The sequence below is a fragment of the Leuresthes tenuis genome, unplaced genomic scaffold (assembly GCF_036924035.1).
Source record: "Leuresthes tenuis unplaced genomic scaffold, fLeuTen1.0.hap1 SCAF_14, whole genome shotgun sequence".
Classification (NCBI taxonomy): domain Eukaryota; kingdom Metazoa; phylum Chordata; class Actinopteri; order Atheriniformes; family Atherinopsidae; genus Leuresthes; species Leuresthes tenuis.
Window position 1 is genome coordinate 32,817,469 of NW_027325368.1, and position 19,121 is coordinate 32,836,589.

General features: G+C 36.0%; 2 protein-coding genes across 5 annotated transcripts in view; both read right to left on the reverse strand.

Moving 5' to 3' along the window:
• Positions 1 to 2,158: 2,158 nt before the first annotated feature.
• On the reverse strand, positions 2,159 to 10,479 carry ttpa (tocopherol (alpha) transfer protein). The gene is made up of 5 exons (XM_072363515.1): positions 10,229 to 10,479; positions 4,895 to 5,048; positions 3,989 to 4,182; positions 3,425 to 3,535; positions 2,159 to 3,271 (listed from the first exon to the last, which is right to left on the reverse strand). Exons 1-5 carry the CDS (start codon positions 10,397 to 10,399, stop codon positions 3,017 to 3,019), a joined length of 885 nt encoding a protein of 294 aa, XP_072219616.1. The 5' UTR covers positions 10,400 to 10,479; the 3' UTR covers positions 2,159 to 3,016.
• Positions 10,480 to 15,040: 4,561 nt separating this feature from the next.
• LOC140268578 (xenotropic and polytropic retrovirus receptor 1 homolog) overlaps positions 15,041 to 19,121 on the reverse strand; it is a 53,405-nt gene continuing 49,324 nt past the window's right edge. For all 4 annotated transcript variants that reach the window (XM_072363500.1, XM_072363499.1, XM_072363498.1 and 1 more), the window contains one exon: positions 15,041 to 18,002. In XM_072363500.1, the coding sequence (XP_072219601.1) occupies positions 17,948 to 18,002 (55 nt within the window). In that variant the 3' untranslated portion in view covers positions 15,041 to 17,947. The remainder of the gene's footprint in view (positions 18,003 to 19,121) is intronic.

Here is a 19,121-nt window from a genome sequence, read left to right on the forward strand (position 1 = left end):
AGCTAAATAACCTTTGACTCGTTGGTCCAAATTTAAAAAACAAGGTATCGTTGGAATCCTTGGATCATGGCGGAAAGATTTTCCGCCATCTTGGATTTTGTTGAAAACCTTAAAAAATGTTCACAGGTCACAAATTTTGATCAATTCTCATGAAAATTGGCACAGAGTATCTTTGGACCAATCCGCACAAAAGTTGTTCGTTTTTTTCTTCAATTTCGACTTTGTTTACCCACTACAACCAATCAGTTAGCGGTGACAACGCCAAACAGGACGTGAGGCCATATCTCAGCAACCGGTTGCTCTTTTGACATCAAACTTCTAACACAGACTCATGACCAAGTCTGTAAGAGGCCCAAGAAGTGTGGTGAACTTCCACCCTGAGGGGGCGCTATAAGTAGCAAAACTGCATTTTGGTTCAAATTGGACAAATGAGGTACCGTTGGAATCCCTGGATGAAGACGAGTTCATCACAAACACCAAACTTGGTCTATGGACTCATGATGCCTTCCTGAGCAGCCGCAGGCTTACCTGCTGTTCTGCTAGACCCCGCCATCGCTGCTTGCAGCTATATTTTATTATTGTTCTAATATACAGTCAATGTAAAGATTTTTAAAAAATTGAGTTACTTGCCTAATTTTGAATTAGGGATAAATTTGGGATGAATAATGTATTTTTCTATTCTATTCTATTCTATTCTATTCTATTGTCTCAGATCATGAAAAGACCACTTGTAATGTAACCAATGCTGTTTCTGTCTTATGAGGCAATACAACAACACAGAGATCTACTGTGCAACTATCTACTTTATTTTCTTGCTTCAAAAATAAACTACTATTTAAAATAATGTTTTCTGTTTTATGAAACAAGCTTATTTACTCGCAAGTTCAGCTTATTATTTATTTCACTTCCTATATCAAAATAAGTCATATGGTACAGTCTGACATATAACAAGTATTAAATTGCATGCACACTTAGTAGGCAAGTAAGTATGCACATATTGTTTCTGTTTGTGGTGTCAAACTCTGAACCATAAAACCAATTGATTAATTCATTGGAGATAATCAATTTTAGGTGATGTGTATTTGTGAAATAAAGAAGAGATATGGCCCACAAGAGGCATAACTGACACTGAAACTAACAAATACTGTGTTCAGAACAAAAATAAAATAAACTGCAAAAGTCAAGCACGACACAACTGACAAGCCTCATCCTCCAGCGAAACAATATTACAGAGCTGCAACCTCTATTTAGTATCCAGAAGACATGGCCAAGGTGAAAACGTTTTAAATCTGACCACCAATCACAAAGATTCACAAATTGGGGTCAAGAAATACCAGCAGATAGATCTTTAAGTCTTTGAGGATAAATTAAACGAGACTGAATATTGATGGAAAAGAATATTGCAGTTTTGGAATGAAAATAAAGCCAGTGGAACATGAATAAATGCTTTTGCCAAGCATACCAGAAAAGGCCTCAAAAAATAACTTTTCTCGCCTGACTTTAATCCTCTTAAGAACTTGTAGGCCCTTCTCAAATTTGTGATTTACAGTGAGACAATATTTTACACTTTGAAGATTACAAAAAATACATGCAACATCATCATCTTGTCAAATGTGTTTATATTGTTAGTTAAAAGTGGAGCAAATAATCCTGCATGTCTTTTTTACCGTGACTGCAAACTTTAGATCTTGCTCAATGACATACATTGGATTAACTGATAATATCAGTTTTCAGCACAATTGCGCATAAAAGTGTAATCATTACCATAGATTTAATATGTTAAATTCTGCTTAAAGTTAGTTTAATCATAAGTGAGTTATAAATGGTAATCTTTATTCTGACAACAGGTTTGAATGGTATATAAAAAAACTATCAATCTTAACTGTCACGGAACATGTGACAGGAAAAAGTTCAACTCAGTTGAAGTTGAAATTTGAGCCTCACATGTTTCAACTTCAAGTTTATAAACTTTTGTAACAACTTTTTTGATCAACATGTAGATGGCATACAATAACATAGTAGTATCAACAAAGATCATAACTTAAAAAGTCTCAAACAATTTTATGTACTCAATGAGACTCAAGCAATTAAACACATCAATTATCTCTCTTATGAAAAGAAAACACTTAAATCAAAAAACAATCTGATAAGAGCAAAAAACATTTTATTGTACACTGGGTTGCAGTAGATAAATTCACATACTTGCAATACAATAAGTATATGGTAAACAAACATTGGTCTTAAACATTATATCAAAGGTACAATGAATGGCAACTCAGCATTAATTATGTGTAATGAATCATCATAATTTCAGGTTAAATGCAGTATATGATTAGAATAAAATAAAAAAATTTTCACAGTGCAATAACTTGACTGCTACTGTAGCTGTCCAAAATCGCAATTTTACTGCTTACTACTGAATGGATTATACAGTTCCTATCAAATAAGGGGCAGGAAGAAAGGGAATAAGGGGGCAGAGGAGCCATAGAGACCCAAGCTTATAGGTTCTGTAACAAGGTAACAGAAGGTCCAAGTGACCTTTGTAATTGTGTAAAAAAAAAAACATCCCCTTTATATTTAGTTTAAAATTGTAATTATCTGAAAAGCTTAAATGCAGTGCAAATCAAATGGATTAGTACTGAAATGTGCCGCTTAAATCATAAACCATATATGTGCAGCTCTGTTGACAAAGCTAACACTGTCAGACACAGTCAGAGATACAGACTTCAAAAATAGCTGCTCGTTTTACATTATAGTTTTCCGCTAATACTATCTTATTATATAATAAGATAGTATTAGCGGAAAACTATAATGAATAAAATTTCTTTCATTCCATGTAATTTCAAGACGTACTCAGAGAATAATACAGTGTGAACCTTTTTCGCTTTGCTGTTATTCATATTCTTCTCATGTTAATAGATAAATATGTCCTTGCTTTACACAAGTTTAGAACTGATTAATATCTAAACCATGTGATGCAAGAGCAACATAAAATTACAGTTATTTTCCAACATGACTAGATTTGAACATTTGACTGCTTCTGAGCTCTGAGAACTTCTGAGTTCAATGAGTCACCAGGACTTGTGGAGACATCCCCTGTTGGGTGTGCAGCAATCTGCTTCAGGAGATTCTCTGATTGGAACAGCTGATTGGTCCAGCTCTGACACACCTCCTCTATTCCTGGCCCCTCTCCTCCATATTCAAGAGGCAGGACATTTGGTAAGAAGAACTTGCTTAATGTGTCATGGAATGCAGTGCCATGCATGTGCACCTTAAAAAGAGATTTTTCTTTTTTTAAATAAACTTAGTATAAAGGTATATCTGCTTTTTATTTTTTGTGTAAAATAGAGAACAGATGCAACAGAAAATGTTATATCTGCAGAGTAGTTTATGAGTGTGCGAGAAATAGGGTGCTGAGTCTCACCCTCTGTTTGAGCTTATCGGGCAGGAAGGGGCGAATCATAGCATAGACCGGACGGAAGAACATTGGCTCATTGACCAGATGAATTCCTCTCACCTTAAGAGGAAAAGAGTCCTGAACAAAGAAGCATACACACACAGAGACACAAGCACACAGGGGCGTAAACATAGACTTAAGTTAAAAAGAAGTGCAAGACAGATTCATGATTTTCTTAATTCACATTTACAGAAAACAAAGATTTACTCACAACGATTATAAAAAAAAAAGTTTTGGTATAATACTGTTCATCAGTACATTAGAGGTCAAGACATTATTAGAGGTATACGGTCTTTGAAAAAAAGTTTTTAATTTATGATGAAGAGCAGTGAAGATGCTAGAGGGTCATGTTGTAACAGCAGAGTATTTCTAATAGACTCTGTGTGACAGTACAGACAGGCAATTAAAAGTTGTGCTTGAAGCTGCAAGAAGACATTGATCACTGTGGTTCGTTGTCAACAATGACAGGCGTGACAAGGCGTGACAATGACAAGGCGTCCTACTACTAATACTCATACTAGTATGACTAACCGAAAGTACAGAAGATATCTTTTTGGTGAGGGAAGGATTAATCTGCAGGGCATGACTTAGACTCCATCCCTGTAGGTCAAATATGGCTTTCAGACCCCGTCTTTGTGTTTCCCTCTCCATGGAGATGATTTCGGACGTCATCAGGCTGACCCTAAACACATGGAAGGCCGACCACTCTTTTGGGTTCCACTGCCCTGCAGACATACATACAGGTAAATGTCACTGTGGATATTTTAAGAGTCCAAAGGCTTAGATTTAAATGTGCTGAGTATCAGCATAAAGAATCTCCAAGACATGTACCTCTGCATTACAAAGCCTTGAAATTCCTTGAAATTAAAGTTTAGAAATTTTTGCAGGGTTTGTACTATTTGATAAACCCAAAATACTTACTACTGTAAAAGTACAAAATATCTTCCATTGTGAGAGACATGAAAATACATAATTATTCAACCATAATTATTACTCCACCTTGTACATCAAAAGTTTCCACTGAATATAGCAAATCTTTAAGTAATACCAAAAATGCATAATTGGATTTAAGTCTGGCCTTTAACTTGACCATTCAAATGTTCCAATTAAATGTATCCCTTTATACCACTCTAGTGTTGCTTTGGCAGTATACCAAAGGTCAATTTCTTATTCATGTTGAAAAATTAACCTCTGTTCCAGTCTCAATTATCTGGAAGAGTTTTTCCTCAAGAATTTGTCTGTATTTAGCACTATACACCGTTGTTTTAACTCAAACCAATTTTCCAGGTTCTGAAGATGAAAAACATCCCTCATAGATTGTTGCTGTCACTACTATGCTTCTCTTGGGGTAATGAGCAATCTTAAGTTTGTATCACACACTTCCTTGAAGGCCAAAAAATGATATAAGTACACAGATACATACACGTGTGTACGCACCGATCCTATAAATGAGAACCCTGCTACCAGTGTGGTCCCGCTGTGGGAGGACAGCATGGTATGAGGTATTGAGAAGGCCGAGCACAGATGAGGGAGACAGACAGCTGCTGATCTCAGGACTCTCTTTTCGCCATTGCAGGTAGTTCAACAAGAGCTGCAGAGGACACAACAATTAATTCAAAGGGTTGTACTGTGTATATCCTTTCCTGTTCTGTACATATATCTGAATCTTTGCTTTGTGCAGCCAGGAGGCAGATGTAAATCCTTCAATCCACTCTATTATCGAAGTCAGGTCTGAAGAGTCAGTGATCTTGTGGCTGTAAATCAAATAGGAAATTTAATTTAGAAAATAAAAAAACAAACAGAAGGAAATTCAAAGAACTATTTATGTGGCAAACTTTGAGTGGATCACAGCAACAGAGCTTTGTGCTACTTGGCTGAGCTTCGACAGCTCAACACAGCTGTTCTGTAGAGCTAACAATTTTAATGTCATTACTTAGTTTATACTCTGAAAGGATCTTTTTTTTTTAAATCCCCATACACAATAATGCGCAATTAGATTACTTTATATGTAATATATTTATAATTTTTTTTACCTAGAAACAAATTTACATCTAACAAAGTAGATCTTTGCAGGGATACAGTCTAACTACAACCAGTCTTCTGGTTGTTCTGTTTTCCAGAGATGGATTCAACTTGTTTAACAATGTTGTCAACAGTTACTGAAAAAAACACTTTCAGGTTTATGAGTACTGAATGTAAGTACTGTATGTAATCTAAATTCCACAATGCTGAATAATAAAAAACAAATAAATAAAATAAAAATGTATGTATATATAGTTTTTTACTGACAATTCAGTTGTGTTTATTTATCACCCCATGTCTACTAAATGTCTTCCTCTTTCGGACCCAAGGACTAACACACAAAGTCAATGTGACTGGTGAAACCAACAAAGGAACAGAATGCCATTGACAGGAAGATCATTTTAGTGCATTACTTCAATAACACAAGGCAGTAATATGTTATGCATGCTATATTTAGCATTTATTCTTTAAAACAACCAAATAATCTTTTGCTGTATTCTGAAAACCTTTAAAACCTTGGTTTGGAGTTTCTGTAATGTATTATGGAAACAAGAATTATCCACATATTATGTAAAAAACATTTTTTAAAAACAAAAAATTATTTTGGTGTTTACTTCTATTCTAAGTACCATTGTAGATTCTAGGTTGCATGATGTTCATGTGAATATTGATAACATTTCTCTTTAAATATGACGTCACTACATACTTACTTATATACTGCACTTTTGCTGCTTTGATGATGAAATATTCTTTTCTAATGGAGCAGCAGTTCTTGCACGTGGCTCTGACTGACTGACTGGGAATAAACTTGTCATATTAAAAGAAGATAAACAGTTTTCCATAAAACAAAAACTTCTCATGTGTGTTATTGACACCATCTGAATTAGTTGAAAATTTCATATAATTAGCATCAAGATGGTAGCAAAAGAGAAAGTATACACAAGAAAACAACCTATAACTTAACTACTAAAAGGGAATACAATACACACACTAATAATGATTGCTCAGTAACTTCGTTACTCTGCAATGGATGGATACGTCCTTGTTTAGAAAATAGGTTGGTTGCTGAGGATGTCAATTTAAAAAAAACCCAACTGCAGTGGTTTTCATACCCATTAAACCAAGTAGTAAGTCTTTAAAGTTTTAAAACCTGATAATATACTATGTTGCCAAATGTATTAACTCACCCATCCAAATAATTAAATTGAGGTGTACCAATCACTTCCATGATCACAGGTATATAAATTCAAGCATCAAGGCACTGGACTCTAGATCAGTGGATCACGCTTCTCCATCTGGCAATCTGATGGATGAGTCTGGGTTTGCCGGTTGCCATGAGAACGGTACTTGTCTGACTGCATTGTGCCTAATCGTAAAGTTTGTTGGAGGGGGGATTATGGTGTGGGGTTGTTTTTCAGGAGCTGGGCGTAGCCCCTTAGTTCCAGTGAAAGGAACTCTGAATGCTTCAGCAAACCAAGAGATTTTGGACAATTTCATGCTCCAACTTTGTGGAAACAGTTTGGGGATTAAGAATGGAACGTCACTTAAACTCATGCGTGTAAAGGCAGATGAGTGAATACTTTTGGCAATATAGTGCATGTCCATTAGATCAGTGTTTCCCAACCCTGGTCCATGTTTTAGCACACCTGATTCAAATGAATGGATTGTGCAGAGCAAAAGGCTAATGAAGACTGCAGACTTCTAAAAATTTAGCTCATCAGCTCATTCACTTTAAAACCGTTCACAGAGCATACACCACACCCTATAAGAGATTTCAGATAAAACTACAGGCGTCATATGAATGTCACATATTCATAACACCTCACCTGGAACGTTTCAACACATGTTTTTTGGAATTGTTCAATCATGTCTAATTTTTGGACTCATGTAAACTTGGTGTTATCTGATGTACTTGGAATCCCTTACATTCCTAATACTGGTCTCTGTCTCCTGAATTATACCTCTGACATCTCTCAACAACAAACAAATCCAATGTAGAATGCTATTTGCTGGGTTCACCTCTGCAAAAAAAAAACAAAACAAAAAACATTACAAAACAGTGGTTTTTCACCTGATATTTGTATGAAGTCAATCTGGATACGAAGCCTTCTTAGAATTGTTAATCTTGAACTTACTACTGCGAGACCGAATAAAACCCAACCTGCTACCATAGAAGCCTGGAAAAACTTCTCATCCAATATCATTTCTTGGATGAGACAATAACTAATCATAGCACTGTACACTTACTCACTTATCTTTTTTTAATGCATATTTATTTATTTTGGTACTTCACTATTGCTGTATAAAGTGATATGTCTGTAACCCCACCCCCCCACCCATGTTGAAAAGCAAAGTGTTGAACACACACAAAAAAGAAATAGCATAGTTCAAAATTGTAATATCATAAAATTGCTTTTTTTTTGTCTTATCTGTAATTTTTTTATTTTTTTTTTAAAAAGAAAGATTTAAAGAATCAATATAAATCTATTTATAAGAGAAGTTATAAGAGCTTATACAGAAAATTCCTGCAGTAACAACGGACAAACAAAAAACTTTTGATAAGAAATCAATTTCCAGCCACTGATATGTCACAGGAACTCTACTAAAAAGAATCATTGTCTGTAAATATAATTTATCGTGGCATCCATCAGTGCAAGTTAAAACTTAACCATGGAAATAATAAATGAATAAATAATAAATGTGTACTAACAAGATTCTATTACTACTACCTTCCCCCAGGTATGACATAGGTTGAAATCAATGGAAAATGATCCTGTTGTCAAAAATTAGAAACACTATCCTCCAAGCTAAAAATGAGAGGGACTGACTTTCTTATTAACAGTGCACAAAAACTAGCATTCATGATTGTGTGGGAGTAAATGGGCACTTATTACATTTGAACTGCCCCTGCAGTTTGGGGTACTTCGCTCCCAGGTTTATTTGGGCTTCCCAGAGTTTCTAAAAGTAAAATGTGAGGCAGAGCGCCTCTCTTGTGGAATAAGCTGCCAGTAAATGTCCAGGAAGCAGACACCCTTCTCTACCTTTAAGATTAGGCTTAAAACTTTCCTTTTTGAAAAAGCTTATAGTTAGGGATGGCTCAGGTAATCCTGAAACATCCCATAGTTAAGCTGCTATAGGCTTAGAATGCTGGGGGACCTCATCTGTCACACCTTTCCTCACTTTGCTCTCTTTTTCCCCCTGTTTAATTTCTCAAATGATTTTATGTACATGTGACATTATTGTGGTTATTAACCTATGTTTCCCTGTTCCAACAGATATCCTTTGAATGGTGTTTATTGTACCCTTTTTTCTGTTATCTCAAACCCCAGCTGGTCGAGGTGGATGTTCCTGAGTCTGGTTCTGCCAGAGGTTTCTTCCTGTTAAAGGGAGTCGTTCCTTTCCACAGTCGCCACAGGCTCAGGACGGGAGATTGGACTGAAGACAAGTTTCTGTGCAATCTGTTGGTTTCCTTATCTTCGAAATTGTTTTTGAATTGGCTCTGTATGAATAAATTGGGTTTCAAATTCAATTAATTGGATTATGATTACAATGAATTGAACTTTAACTGGCTTGAATTGGATTATATATTACTTAAGTGCCTTGAGATGACATTTGTTGTATTTTGGCGCTATATAAATAAAACTGAATTGAATTGAATTTGCACCATTGTTAAACCATATATATAGGTTTGGGAACATCAGATACTGCCATTCAAGAGTTCATTATCAGGAAAGACTTTGCATATTTAAACAAGACAAAATCATATTTCATATGTATTACCGGATGTATTACAGTCAGGTTAAATTCTGTCTATATGCAGGTTTAATCCTGTTACATAATGAAACATTTGGCACATTATGAAGCAAGAAGGACCACAGAGCAAATCGTTGAGCTATTGAAATTTGTATTTAGCAAGAATGGAAAATAAAAGGTCTCCCAAGCTATTGCAACTTCTTGTTTCGAAACACTTATGCGAGTGTAAAGAAAAAAGAAATAAATGGTAAACATGTCCCTTTATGCCTTTAATCTGTTGAAAGCTGTTACAAACACCTGTCTTAAACAGAATAAATGTTATTGACAGTTTATACTTTCAATTTAATATGGGGTTTAAATATAAATATGTATGTAATTATGTATATATGTAAACAAGCTTTTACAGATGCTGCAGCAAACTTCCAGAAGTAGAAAACCAAAGGAAACAACTCCAAAATACTCTCTTGTTGCTGTTTAATACTCTGCAATTCATGACTCTCTTTCACTTTCAGTGGACTATGTTTCTGGACACAATAACCCCTTAAAGGTCCTGCAGTTCTTGCCTAAAATGTCTAAAAAGGCATACCCAAAGTGAATTTAAAGCTGTTCTTGAAACATTTGGAGTAGAGGCATGGTCTAATGGGAATTTCGAAAGTTTATAACTGTGGACTACGTGTCTTTATGGATATAAGACTTGTTGTGGAATATCCATTTCCTAGAGTACATTAACTGGACCCTTGCCAACTTATCATGACCATTTTTGTTGGAGTTGTATCTGTTCTTGGAATACTCTGAGGCTTCATGCGTGGGGTTGTATATTTCGTTGTATTTGCGACTGGTTTGACACAAGTGTTTATTGTGTCTACAATTATGTACATAACTTTAATCTCAATAACTATGGCCTTCCATCGTTGTATAACCTGTATGTTCACATGAGGAAAGCCCCAGATTTGTCGTGAAATATCGTTACGGGGAAGAAATGTGGCGGTGCTGTACCTTCAGGGAGAGGGCCACGTCGAAGTCTCTGGCTCGCAGGAACTTGATAAGAAAGCTGTCGGAGAAGGTCCCAACAGCGTTGGCCATTTGGGCTTCCCGCCTCAGGCAGATCACGTACGGCCTGAGCTGCTCTGAGTCGTCGGGGAGATCACTGAGCTGAGATCCGTTCATGTCGCATGCAGTACGAGTTTACCTTTGCTAGTGTGGCTCTATCAATGCTGCAATCCGGAGGGGGCAAAGGAACAACCTGCAAGAGGGAGGGAGACGGTGTGCGCACTTTATCTTTGTGAGGACCAGAGCTTTGAACGATCGATATACGTTTTTATAGAACTTATACTTATGGACGTTTCAGGGCTCAGGTTTGGTTTGGGGGTTTAAGATAGAACCGTGTTTAGGAAAGAGTTGAGGTTACGGGCGAGATGGTACTCCGTTCCTTTCATCGGGGCTGGTCACCAGTCAATGCTCAACGGATTTAGAATTAAACCAGCAACTGCCAAGAAAAAGTGTCTGGACATTTATCTGTTAACTGAACCTCAGCACGAGTCATGTAGCAGATGTCAAGAAAGTGACATTAAGTAACATTTTTAACTAACTGGAAGAATTCAACTCACTTCAGTTTATTTATATAGCCCCAAATCACAACAAATGTCATCTAAAGGCACTACATTACCATTACAACCTTCATACTTTTTTTTAAAAAGCTGCCATTTCAAAATGTCAATAATACAATGCCAATTAATGTCACCATAGAATAGGGCAGAGGGCGATAAGAAGAAAACGGGATGAACAAAACACCTCTGGGGCAGTTGGTCTGATGGATGACACAATGGGAACCACGAAACTTTCACGTTCAAGTGGTGGCTGATTGTGAGGTAGGGACTGCTCTGAACCCCCCTTGAGTTGATGGCAACAGAGTGTCTTTAGTCAGAAGCTTAGCTGCACAGTGGAACGGTACAGGTATTTCCTGCCTGAGTGTTTGTTCTGTTGCAATTATTAATTTAAAGAAAATCATCAATCGTTCATTATTATATTACAACAATATATTTTTTATTTAATAGTGTATACTAATAAGTATTTTCTTCTTCTCCAATGTTATGTCATCTCCTTATTGTGTATTCTTCTGTAACAGCTTTGCCTCTCTTTGCTGGCTTTGTTTTTTCATCACTTTGCAGTTATGTTACTGTGTTGCCATTCATTTAGCTTCTTTGTTGCACTCACTTATCAACGTATCCATTGACAATTTGGGGATATTAATGAATTAATAGTATTGAACTTAAGTACTAATCTGTTTTTTTTGTCTACTATAGATAAGTGTATACATTATCTAAAAAGTATTGCATTTTTCACTCATTTATATTTGACAGTAAATTGTCATCAAAGGAAAATAATTGAGCTACTTTCTCCACTACATTTATCAGTCCGCTACTTTGACATTTGTCACCTGCCTCTGCATGAAAACATCACAACCCTATGATAGAATTTTCCTCCAGCCGGACAGCATTATGCTCTGCAAAAACTGCTGAGGAAGGGTTCAAAGAACACAATACCCTAAAGTGATCAACAGCTACATGGGAAACTTAAGCTTGAAGTAGTTTTTCAAACTGCAGTTCTGCATCCTTTAGCACCACACACTTTAAGAGTCATAATCATAAACATTTCTGGAAAGTAATATCTTGTTCTAAAGCCATAACTACAAAATGGCTCAATATTCCCCCCTGCAGGTTATAAGAATAACATTGGAAAACTTTTGTCAATCCCATTTTCTATTTAACACATCAAAATGGGAACTATACAATGCTGTCTTGTCTTTTAAATGAGCTTAAATTGGAATTAATCACATTTAACATGAAAAAATGAATAAAATAGTTCATTTCTAAACACAAGGAATTCTAATATTGTGGTCCATCTTTCATTATATCCAAGTTTGATTAAAGTTATACTGGTCGGTCCAGAAATCTGCAGGCTCAGAGCCCATGAAGTCTTGGCAAAAATTAAATTATCGCAAAATTTATTAAAATTATATGTAAAAAGAGAATTACACACAGTGACAAAACAGTTCGGAGCCATAGCTGTATTTACTGAAAAACCAGACAGCTCTGTGGCGTCAAGCTGTTACTGTACATACGAGACAACAACCATAACACAGTCACTGGTTATACAATGCTTCTAATCCATTTATTTTTTCATAAATAATGTATTGTATGATCATGCCACAGCAGGATCAGGATGTGGATTAAAAGTCCTTCTGTGTAATGCAACTTGTGGTAGATAGAGAGAAACCAAAACATGCTTTCATTCTATTTTGATTTATATTTTCTTCTTTTAGGATGTTGGAGATTTTCAGTCTCGGGTCAGGTTTTGTTCACAACCTTGTTTTTGTTCCATGCTGAGAAATCTTTTTGTCATCGACTATGAAGAATCTCACATATCACACATCTCAAATGAGTCAATTACACTTAAGAATTTAAAGAAAGCAGCAAATTTATGGTGTAAAAAGATGGTAAAGAGTGTCTTAAGTAGATCATGACCTTATCCTCCGACACCGTAAATGCTGCAAACCAAAACATCAAGTTTGAAAGGAGATGATTATACTATGTGCAACAATAGTGGAGGCCAACACATATTCCAGACTGATGAAACCATATATTGCGTCCTCGCTGGGCAGAAACCACAGAGCAACATCGGATCCCATAACTCACACTTAAGAAGATCACAACCTTCACTTAAAGAAAAAAAAAAGGCCTTTGAGTGGACGGTCATGCAGAAGAGTGGGCAGTGTTGCTATGGAAAGCTTGACATAGTGAGCTAAGCTCAGGCCTCAGAAACAACCCCTATTTCCTAGATATTTACAGAGATCCTCAAATTACTAAGACTGTGGAAGACTGTTCTGAAGCACTGAACATTTTTGGACAAATTCATTGTCTTACTTCTGGGTCTGCAATCACTTTTGCGAACAGAAAAACAGCCATCATCACATACTCAACTCTGCACTCCTCTTTCCAGAGAGTTATCCCTGATAATTCCCTATCATTAATAACATTGCTGCAATTTATGCCTATCTCACAGAGACCATTTTTAATCAGACACAAATAGTTGAAACCCTGCAGAGATGCTCATCATTTCAGCAACATCAGGCGAATGGCAATTAGAGAAGAAAAAGTTTAAAAAAAAACCCAAAGTACTGCAAGCCATGAGTTAAAGTTATTTTTCTTCTTCATCTGAACTAAGGTAGCAAACAACAGACAGGGTTATATTGAAACATTCCAAAGACATTTTGAAATACCTTGAGTTTGGTTCGGCAAACTCCATCATTGTGATTCTTGGTTATTTTTATTTCCTTAGAAAATGGGCTTCAACATGTTTGTTTAGTTTTTCTTTTAATAAAAAAAAAAGACCAAAAATATCAAGAGTTAAATACCTTCCAAACACAAGCATTTTATCTGAAATTAGCTAAACCTTGAGTGAAACCTGCAACTATGTGAACTAAATGGAAAAGACAAAAATAACAAGATGACCCTGACAATCAAGAACTGGATTTTGATCCAGCAAGATTTTGAGCAAGATATTGACTGCAGCTAGGCCTACGCTGATGGAAAAGCAAGGAAGATTTTCACCTGTCTGCCCCCAAGTTTAACATTTTTTTTTTTAAAGTGGCTGTTTGCAGTACAAGTGCTTGTCATCAAGTGGGATGTTGGGGAAAAAAAAAAAAAAGCAAAAAAGGATCCACCTCTTAACCTACCATGGTCAAATGAGTCTAGTCAGACTGCCCACAGCTGAAATGTTAAAAATAATATTAAAAAAAAAAAGGAAAAGAGAAACCTGGAAATTACTTAATGAATTAGGCTGTGCTATTTGGTTTCCTACATATGGATGTTTATTTGGAAGATAAAACATGTCTTTGGATTGTGGAAAAGGTACATGAAAAAAAAGCAACAGCTGTCCACAAAAAAAGAAATGAACAGTTTCTGAGAAGCTTGTGAATAAGCAGACCAAGGTACAAATGTGCTCAAAAGTTCCAATTGTAATCACATCTTATCTTTTCTCACTGTGAAATTTGCCGCTCATAACGCAGGAAAGGCTTTAAAATAATCTTATTAGTCAGTTAGCATTAAAGTCCTGACAGTTTTCTCTGGATGGAACAATTGTGTGTGTATGTGTTGCATGGAACTCTTTCTCTTAGAAGAAAAAAATATCTGATTAAAAAAATTGGATAATCATTTTGGTTATCATTTTTCCTCATGCCCTGTGATGGACTGGCGACCCGTCCAGAGTGTACCCTGTCTGCCTCTCGCCCGATGAGAAAGACTCTTTGAGAAAGACATACTCTGATCTCTAATTATGCAAAGCTAAAACTCAGTTGGAATTCCAGTCCAGTAGGATACCTATGAGCTACACAGATGTTTAATACATTTCAGCAATACTTAGAAACTGGTATATTTAGGAATAACACAGCAAAAAGGAGTCGGGCTCTATAAATTTTACACATTTAAATCCGACACTAGATCTTATTGTTTTCAGTTTCATGTTTTAAAACATTTAATCATTTTCTGCTCCCAGACTCTTCTTTCATGCGAAAATAAGTTATGAACCTGTAATTACTTTCTGGATTGCACTGATTGTCATCTTGCATCGTCAGCTGGATACATTGTGGAAGATCATACACTATTACTCACAACTTAATTCAATCAAATGTTATTCAAAGCTAAAATAAATCTCTGTAATGTAATGTAGATTTCTAAAGGATGTTATATTTTTTCGCTATTGATGACACATTACAGTTTTATCATTACAAATTATGTATAATCCTTCATATCCTTTTAAATGTAACAAATATTTATTTCTCCACTGTCACTTCATCCAAAACCTGATAAAGAAAAGTTATGCTATGGAAACGTTAGAATATTTTTGCAACAGTAACAATGATGGATGAATTTTAATCCAACAGAAAAAGAAGAACTAAAGAATTAAAAAAAAAAAAAAAAGAATCAAACAGCTATATTTCTTTGTCATTTACCTAACTTTGGCTTAACAGGCTTGAATTCATAACTAGTAAAATTTATGACATCATACACACAGTCTCATTGAGAAATTAATTTCTCTGATACATCAGATCTAAAACAGTTATTCTATTGTATAAATAAATAAACATTTAACCAAGATTATGAAAACTAGCACACTACAACAACTTAACTGTGTTTCTACAAGTCTGAGCGACAGAGAAAGAAAAAAAAAAAAACAGGAATATTAAGTGTGGCAATAAAGTGCGTAAAAACCTTACTTCTCACTTCAGTCACAGCTTTCAAATGGGAGACAGATGTTGATCACTATGCAGAGTGTCCATAAAGTCTCTTTACAATTTAAAAAATAAATTACAAAGGCAACTGATGAGATATCTTATTTTTTTGTAAAATAATTGTAAAGAGACTTTATGGACACCCTGTATATTGCATCCACAAGCTGTGAACAAATGTGGATTAGTTAACCAAGAAACAAATGAATAATAAAACATGGCAAAAAAGAAAACTTAAGAAATAAGAGTCCTAAGAATCATTTAAAACCACAACATAATCTGGCACTGAAACCATACGCAACAAACGGCACAAGTGTTTCAGCCACGTTTTTGGAATGTGGAAAATAAACAACAAAATGTTTTTTTCAATGTTATCACCGCTACCTGTCTTTGGGAAACAACAGTGGAAGATTCTATTTTGTGGGTCAAATGATTTTGCAGCCGATAACAACATTAAAGCAAGCAGTGTCAACACAAAAACAGAGCTCCTAAAATGTGTTGCACAATTGGCAATGATGTGATAGCAGTTGCAAAGAACCTGTTGCAGATTCAGAATTGACAAACTATGGAACCACTTGCATGAAAGAAATAGACAAATGCAATCAATTAAAAGGAATGAAATTTTGTGATACAAACAATGATTATCAAATCGTCAAATCTGCAAAATGTACAATTTCCAAAGCACTACTTCTATCAGTACCACAAAAAGCTCATTTCATACATGTCAAGATAGAGGAGTCTGTTTCTAAGTGTTGCAGATATGCCGATAATTTATCAAGGCCAATAGCTGAGTTTTAAGTTTGCATTAGCAGGTATTTGAAATTAGGAATAAGTTAGGAATGACTACCTGCAATATAATTCCAAATAAAGCTACTATTTGAGGACACATGATAGAGTTAAATTTACATAAAAGTTAAAAAATGACAATGACGACTCAAGATGAACAAGTTGTTTCTCTCAACCAAGAGAGAGCTTGTTAAACCTGAACTACATAAGGCTTGTTTGTAGCATAGCATCCTTCCACCCCAACCCCCCACACATACGGCATGTCCTTTTTTTCATCATCTTTGCATTTTAAGGTACCACCTTTTTGGACAACAAAAAAAAAAAGTTTCATAAATCCTATCTTTTTCATCAGTTTTCATTTAAGATTCCTGGGGGACAACATAAAATGTCGTTCAAACTCATTTTAAATTCTAAATGAGTTGTGGTCTTTGGGCATCTCTACCACTCATTCATACACAAATAAAAATACATTCAGCTAGACCATTTCCCAAAGGGTGACATTTTTTTCAGAAAAGGTGAGTGGAAGCTGCTGCAAGATGATTCAGTGATCTTCATCGTTTATCAGATAGAAAAATCCTGACAGAAAAGTCATTTCAGATGGTGCTCCATTCAGTCTGGACACTTGATTTTCAAATTGTTAAATTTGGAATATTTTCACATTGACAAAGACAGTTACAAATTATTCTTATTCGATGTATGATTCTTCTCCCAAGGCTCTAAAATAGAATAATAGTTGAACATTAAACATCTACGGACAATCAAACATATCAAAATCCCTGTTTCGTGTGTGTGAAGAAACGACAGGTATTCTATTCCAATTCATCTTTTCTACAAAGTGCGTATTTCTGTCTCACGTTTCCATCCAAATCATGTAAGGTACAAGTAGGCAGCTCTGTGATGAATTGATAGGGCAAGTTGAAGAAACAGAGACTGATTGACAGGCTGGCCATGCTGTTTATTCATCAGCACTGTCTGCTGTCAACACAATGGAAAAAAAGAAGATCAGGAAGGGGATACTCTCAAATTCTCTAATTGTGGAAGAAAGATATCTGCTTTATTCCATGACAAAAATAACATGGTCACATCAAATCTCCTGATGAGTTAAAACCATATTTCTTTCAAAGCATGTTTCTGAGACTTACAGAGATGGTGGGAGTGTAACTTGAACAACTTGAAGTTGTTGGAATTATGTGGCACTGAAAAAGGGGAGGAACATTTCATTTCAGAATGACTAACTTGCATTCCATTTAGTGACGCTGTTCATGCTGAGGCTTTGAGGAAACCCAAAGCAATGGCTGGGTATTGGTGCAGTTGAACAGTCCACTCCTGGGTGGCTGTCATGAAAAGGCTTTCACCCGCTACTAAGGTAAGGAAGAGTTTTAGTAGCAAGCCCACCACTGGTTATTACTGAAGGTAGAATGGCAACATAGCTGGTTTGACGGTTCAAAAGGTAAAAGTTGTTCCCTTGAAATAATTCTAAACCCAAGCAAAGGTTCATAGATTTGGGAAAAAAAAGATCATGAGTTCAAAACCCAGCCTTGACTTTGAATTTTACGCCCACTTGCTGGGTAATTTCTCATTTAAGAGGTGGAATTTCCTCCTTTGAATAAATTCTGGACCCAGGCAAGGGGCATGGCCTGATGTCAGGAGTCATCATCAGTATCTTCTATCAAAACCTTGGTGTCTCGGGTCTTTGACCTAAAGCGGGTAGAAAGACAGAAAGTGTTTACTGTATGAATTATTCTACAGGGTAAAATGTGTGACTAAAGCTGAATTCTTGAATACTACATCTATTCATGAGGACTGTGTTACGCAAATTTTGTAATGTGCACCAGTATGTTAGGATTAGGCACAACAGGCCAACCACATGCAATAGAAAAATGCAGTCTACAGTCTGTGAAAAATAAAATATGCCCGCTTTTAAATTCTAAGGTTTTACATATCAAGGAATCTTTAAAAAAAAAATCATATGGTCTTTGCCAGATTTTAAAATTAAGTAAATACAACCTCAGATGAACAACAACACTGCCATTAGTTGCTATAACCTTTGAACAAACGTTGGAATGGACTGTGACTGTTCCAGATATGACCTTATGTGCCTTTTTTGGGAACAAACTTTTACTTGTGTGCTGCCATGTTGTTGTTTGTGTCCCTGTGGGAAGTAAATGTTTCTGTTTCTGTATTTATCAGAAGCTTTTATCCAAAGCGACTTACAAATGAAGATATAACAGCTTTATAAAAAGCTAACAATAAGCTACATAGAAGGAACCCAGGAGTCCGACTCTGTCAGAGGGGACAGAGTAGAGATAGGGTGCAGGCATAGAAGGAAGTGCAGAAAGATAAAGTGCAGAGATAGAGGGGGGAGGGAAGTACAAGGTAAGTGCTGGGATAGGAGATGCTCTCTGAAGAGCTGGGTTTTCAGGAGCTTCTTGAAGATAGACAGGGACGCCCCTGTTCTGGTAGCGCTCGGTAGGTCATTCCACCATCGTGGGACGACACATGAACAGAGTTTGGATTGTCTTAGGCGTGGTGTAGGAGCTGCTAGACGACAATCCTGGGACCAACGGAGGGACCCAGTTGGGACAGAAGCCTTTGCAAGAGCATTCAAGTAGATGGAGCCGTTCCATTAAGCACTTTGTAGGCTAACAAATGTAGGGGGAGGGCAAAACCTGAATTACGGAAGCCCAGAGGGAGTAGCGAAAGTTAAAATGAAAACCGATTTTCTTTAAAAATAAATTTTTCTCAACAACAAAGTCTAAATTAATTGATAAAATAATTTTTTGCCCAGCCCTAACTGCTACTGCTACTTTTTTCTTT